Source organism: Octopus bimaculoides, chromosome 4 (assembly GCF_046866305.1).
Source record: "Octopus bimaculoides isolate indiv1 chromosome 4, ASM4686630v1, whole genome shotgun sequence".
In the NCBI taxonomy this organism is placed as follows: domain Eukaryota; kingdom Metazoa; phylum Mollusca; class Cephalopoda; order Octopoda; family Octopodidae; genus Octopus; species Octopus bimaculoides.
Window position 1 is genome coordinate 134,697,480 of NC_142931.1, and position 6,000 is coordinate 134,703,479.

Here is a 6,000-nt window from a genome sequence, read left to right on the forward strand (position 1 = left end):
TATATCTTGTGATTAGTTATATACTTTATCATACATCATATACTATATCATCTATTAAATATCATACAAGATGTATGCATGCATCTACATGCGCATATGTATAACTTGTGTGTGTGTGTGTGTGTACACACATACATATCAAGGTGTAAATAGAATAATTTATAATATTTTGAACCCAAAACAGAAGAAAAAATAAAATAAAAAAAGAACTTTTGTATTATATTTATATAATTTTACTTATTTTTTTATTAATAATTTATTTATATATCTCATTCTTCAGGTTCGTTACTTTATATTTGATGCCTGGCTATTCTCTCTCTATCTGCACACACACACACACATCGTCTCACATCAGTGTTCTTTGACACTAGAAAACTTTTGTAAAAACACAGTTGTTTCCCTTTAATATCGACAAATCTATCGGCTGTCAAAATTTTCTTGGAAGTCATATATGACACCTGACTCTAACATGTTACTCTATCTCAAACCTATTTGAGATGGAGTAAACTCCACCACCACCACCACCACCACCACCTTAGTTGGTTTATCACTAACTTCAACAGAAAGAGATTATGGAAAACATAATACTTACAATATCTTTGCAGCTTTCTTTGAAATAATGGCCAAAGAAATCATGTCCTATAGCAGACACAAAAACTGGTTGCTTCCCTATTTTGCCCAAGCAGTTTGCAATGTTATATCCAACTCCAGCAAAACACTGAGTACTGGAAACAGAATTTTTTGAACCACTTTTAATCTGCAAAGATAGCAAGGTTTTAAGTAGAGTAACATATTGTTAATCATTTTCAGTGTCAGAGAGAAAAAAATATGACATTCTAAGATATAAATTCCTTATTGTTAAAGAATTAAGACCCTGAGAAGTAAAGTGAACTATTAAAACGATCTTTTTTTTCTTCTTTAGATAAAACGTATTAAGTTTATTATGGTTTTCAATAACATATAAGATGCACCTTTTGCCAAAAAAATATCTCAAAGAAAATCACTCCCGGTCCAATGTGTCAAGTTGTTTTAAATATTAAAAAGCTTTTTTTTTATTTTATGAATATGCACTGCTGAAATTGGGGTACATCTAATATACCAATATGCCATTTATGCCATCAAATACAGGGTCCCCCGATCCCTTATCTGGTGGTCAATGAGGAAACTTGGGATAGAAGAATGGCTAGTGAGAGCTGTGCGAGCCATGTACAGAGATGCGGCCAGTAAGGTGAGGGTTGGAAATGAGTACAGCAATGAATTCCGGGTAGAGGTAGGGGTCCACCAAGGTTCCGTCCTCAGCCCCCTATTATTTACCATAGTCCTCCAGGCAATCACAGAGGAGTTCAAGACAGGTTGCCCCTGGGAGCTCCTCTATGCTGATGACCTTGCCCTAATTGCGGAGTCACTATCAGAACTAGAGGAGAAGTTTCAGGTGTGGAAGCAAGGTCTAGAATTGAAGGGCCTTAGAGTCAACCTAGCTAAAACCAAAATCCTAATAAGTAGGAAGGTAGATAAAACACAAACCCCTTCAGGTAGATGGCCCTGCTCAGTATGTAGAAAAGGAGTAGGTAGTAACTCTATAAGATGTACCCGGTGCAAGCTATGGACACATAAGAGGTGCAGCAACATCAAAGGCAGGTTAACTAGCAAGTTAGTTTTTGTTTGTGGCAGATGTTCAGGTGCAATAAAGACTGCAAACAAACAGGAAACAACTTCTATCTCATTCCAGGGTGAAAAACTAGAGGTAGTCGATAGCTTCCGCTATCTGGGCGACCAAGTTAGTAGTGGGGGTGGGTGCGCTGAAAGTGTAGCTGCTAGAATAAGAATAGCCTGGGCAAAGTTTAGAGAGCTCTTACCCCTGCTGGCGACAAAGGGACTCTCACTCAGAGTAAAAGGCAGACTGTATGACGCATGCGTACGAACAACCATGCTACATGGCAGTGAAACATGGGCTGTAACTGCTGAGGACATACGTAAGCTCGCAAGGAATGAAGCCAGTATGCTCCGTTGGATGTGTAATGTCAATGTGAATACCCGTCAGAGTGTAAGTATCTTGAGAGAAAAGCTGAACATTAGAAGCATCAGTTGTGGCGTGCAAGAGAGACGATTGCGCTGGTATGGACATGTGGTGAGAATGGAGGAGGATAGCTGCGTGAAAAAGTGCCACACCCTAACAGTTGAGGGAACCCGTGGAAGAGGTAGGCCCAGGAAGACCTGGGCTGAGGTGGTGAGGCAAGACCTTCGTACATTGGGCCTCACCGAGGCGATGACTACGGACCGAGACCTTTGGAAATGGGCTGTGCGTGAGAAGACCCGGCAAGCCAAGTAAGATCGTTGCCAGTGCCCCTGGACTGGTTCTTGTGCGGGTGGCACATGAGATGCACCATTTTGAGCGTGGCCGTTGCCAGTACCGCCTGACTGGCTCCTGTAGGATTTTCGAGCGAGATCGTTGCCAGTGCCCCTGGACTGGCTTGTGCGGGTGGCACATAAAAGACACCATTTCGAGCGTGGCCGTTTTCGTGCGGGTGACACGTAAAAGCACCCACTACACTCTCTGAGTGGTTGGCGTTAGGAAGGGCATCCAGCTGTAGAAACTCTGCCAAATCAGACTGGAGCCTGGTGTTGCCATCCGGTTTCACCAGTCCTCAGTCAAATCGTCCAACCCATGCTAGCATGGAAAGCGGACGTTAAACGATGATGATGATGATGATGAACTCCTCCTCATGAAAAGACAGAAAAAAAAAATAAAGGAAGAAAAGGAAAAAAAGAAAGTTATATGGAAAGTGAAAATGTTGTTATGTTACAAGATAAGAAAAAATTCTAACCTCTGAGTTATTCTTCAGTTTTGAATAAATATCAACTATTAGACCTCCAATGACAACCTGGATATGATGAGAGTGAAGTATGATTAGAACAGGAATAACAGGATAATGAACACTTTGGTTTCTTTTGGCAATTAGAAAAAAAGACATATACTTTAACATATACATTAAAGCTATACGTGATTGTGACCTTCATGCGTCTTCTCAGAGTATAAATAGTACAACTCATTGAAATTAATGAGAATCAGAACTGCTTCAGCTTAACAATGTTTACTTTGTTCTACAGTTTCGCTTCTTAGATAGATAGCCACCATTACATATCAAAATTAAGCCTATCTATTAGGGAATTTTTGATTGTCAGTAATTTTTTATTTATAAATCAACATTTTTTAGTGTTTCATTCCTCGTCCTTTTTTCATTTTTCAGTACCTTATCTATAAAGTCACAAGGTCCAATAAGACAAAATGAAATAAAAATAAAATCTAGCTCCTAAGAGGTTACTAATAGTATGACATTTGTGAGAAGAGAATATTTTTCAAATAAAACAAGGAGAGATACAGTAATTTTGATGTTAAGGTGGACTGCTTATCACAAGATCATAAGAATTAACATCTTACATCAACTAATATAATTTTAAAGTGCCTAACAGATGTTTTGGCAGTTAAACAGCCAGTGGTTTTCGAATAATCCTGGGACAATGTAGGGTGATAACATTTTTGGACAGACATGTATTACAATAGATCCATATTCAATATAGAAAGGGGTGAAAGAATTGCAGACCAGAAGGTCAACTAGGTTACAATTGTATCTGAACAAAGAGACAGGGTGTTCAGGGAAGATATGAGAAGTAGCAGGATCAGATAGGAAAAGAGTAAAGTTGCAGGAGGTGGTAAGCATGAGAGGTCAGTTGGGATGGAAGGTTTGCGAGAAGGAAATCATCATTATTATCAGCATCATCGTTTAACGTCCGCTTTCCATGCTAGCATGGGTTGGACGATTTGACTGAGGACTAGCAAACCAGATGGCTACACCAGGCTCCAGTCTGATTTGGCAGAGTTTCTACAGCTGGATGCCCTTCCTAACGCCAACCACTCCAAGAGTGTAGTGGGTGCTTTTACGTGCCAGTTAGCAATAGGACAGGCATGGGACTGGAGGAAATAAATTGATGAAAGTTAACCTCAAAGTCAGAATTTCATCTACAGAGATGGTGGAGAGGATAAGAACTACAACCAGTTCATAGAATCTGATGAAGAGAGTTTGCTGTATTTTGGGATGATATTTAGTATGCCAAACACAAATAACTTCTGAGAAAGTTACCTTTTATAGACTGGCACTGGAGATTAGTCTCTCATCTGATTAATACTATATAAGATAGGATTAATAATTAATTCTGTTGATTTTTTAAAACTTTTATTCACTAAAACAAGAAATTTAACATACATGAAATCAAAACATTTTTTAACCTAAAGACTTCTTTTGTTACAGCTTAAGAAATGTTTTTCATCTCTTCTTGTGTGTCTTAATTCCTTCACTTTTATCTTTTAAATACTAATCATTGTAAGTTGAAAACAAAAACAAAAACTTACAACTTTTTCATCTTTTGTTGATTTTTTCACATTATGCTTTAATTTACCCTTTGACCTCCAAAGCTCTGCAGAAATTTTAGCAATTTCACTTCCAACAGCCGCATTGTTCAAAATCAAAGCAATATCAAGGAGAAAAGTCAAGGAAATTGTAATAAAAAGAGAAAAAAATATTTACTTTCATTCAGAAAATCCATGGAAATCACTTAGTTTACAAATATTTATATTTTAATTGAAAATACTTAGGAAATTGCAACACAGAATATGACCAATACAGAGTTATACCAACAATTGAAGCTTTATGGGACTGATAAATCTGCCAAAAATAGCAGCCAAATCTCTCTTAAATTTCTTTTTAAAAGAGAGAAAAAGATTATGTAATCTTAGACATATTATGTTTGAATAATAGACAGTTTAGAGAACGGCAAGCTGCCAGAAGCGTTAGCATGCCAAGCATAATGTTTAGCGGCATTTCATCCATCTATAGGTTCTGGGTTCAAATTCTGCCAAGGTCAACTTTGCCTTTCATCCTTTCAGGGTCAATAAAAGAAGTGCCAGTTGAGCACTGGGGCTCATATAATCTACTTACTCCTTCTCCAAAATTGCTGGCCTTGTGCCAAAATTTGCAACCAATAATAGATGATTGATCACTGTTAGAATGTTGTCTTTTCAATAAAGGTAGATCTTGATAAACAGCAACTAATAATGAGTGATTCCTTACATTGATACAAAATTATAAATCTGTTGATTCCTGACTATCATAATGATTGTGTGGAGGTGCAATGGCCCAGTGGTTAGGGCAGCGGACTCGCGGTCATAGGATCGCGGTTTCGATTCCCAGACCCGGGCGTTGTGAGTGTTTATTGAACAAAAACACCTAAAGTTCCACGAGGCTCCGGCAGGGGATGGTGGCGAACCCTGCTGTACTCTTTCACCACAACTTTCTCTCACTCTTACTTCCTGTTTCTGTTGTGCCTGTAATTCAAAGGGTCAGCCTTGTCACACTGTGTCATGCTGAATATCCCCGAGAACTACGTTAAGGGTACACGTGTCTGTGGAGTGCTCAGCCACTTGCACGTTAATTTCACGAGCAGGCTGTTCCGTTGATCGGATCAACCGGAACCCTCGACATGTAATAACCATGTGGGAAAGATGCTCAATTTGCAACAGTATTTAGAGTTTGAATGATTGCTTGGAAATACAGCTTTTCTGTGTCCGGATATACTTCTGGTTGCCAATCCTCAGCTAGAGAAGACTCTCGCCTAACATGCTATGCAGTGGGACTGAACCCAAGACCATATGGTCGAAAAGCATGCTTCTTAACCACACAGCCACACTAGCGGCCTATTACATTCAGGAACTATGATTAACTTTGTGACAATTTAAATAAGGATACTTGCATCAAGAGATGCTCCTTGGGTAGCTTTGTGAACATGGCGCAAGATGAAAGGAGTCAGATCACGACCGTGAATATTTTGAGCCCTGAAAGAAAAAATATGATAAAAATATAATACTTGTATGTGGCAGCCTGTGGTGATATGATTAAATATATGGGGTAGAGTGTTGTGGTACACTGTGCTGTGTTACAGTAAACT

At 38.8% G+C, this 6,000-nt stretch overlaps 1 protein-coding gene across 2 annotated transcripts in view; it reads right to left on the reverse strand.

The window, feature by feature from the left end:
- Positions 1 to 6,000, reverse strand: part of LOC106880549 (uncharacterized) — a 42,722-nt gene that overhangs the window by 22,465 nt on the left and 14,257 nt on the right. For both annotated transcript variants that reach the window (XM_014930539.3, XM_014930540.3), the window contains exons 10-13: positions 5,802 to 5,887; positions 4,409 to 4,533; positions 2,826 to 2,882; positions 593 to 757 (exon numbers count right to left, since the gene is read on the reverse strand). In XM_014930539.3, coding sequence (XP_014786025.1) covers positions 593 to 757; positions 2,826 to 2,882; positions 4,409 to 4,533; positions 5,802 to 5,887 — 433 coding nt within the window. The remainder of the gene's footprint in view (positions 1 to 592; positions 758 to 2,825; positions 2,883 to 4,408; positions 4,534 to 5,801; positions 5,888 to 6,000) is intronic.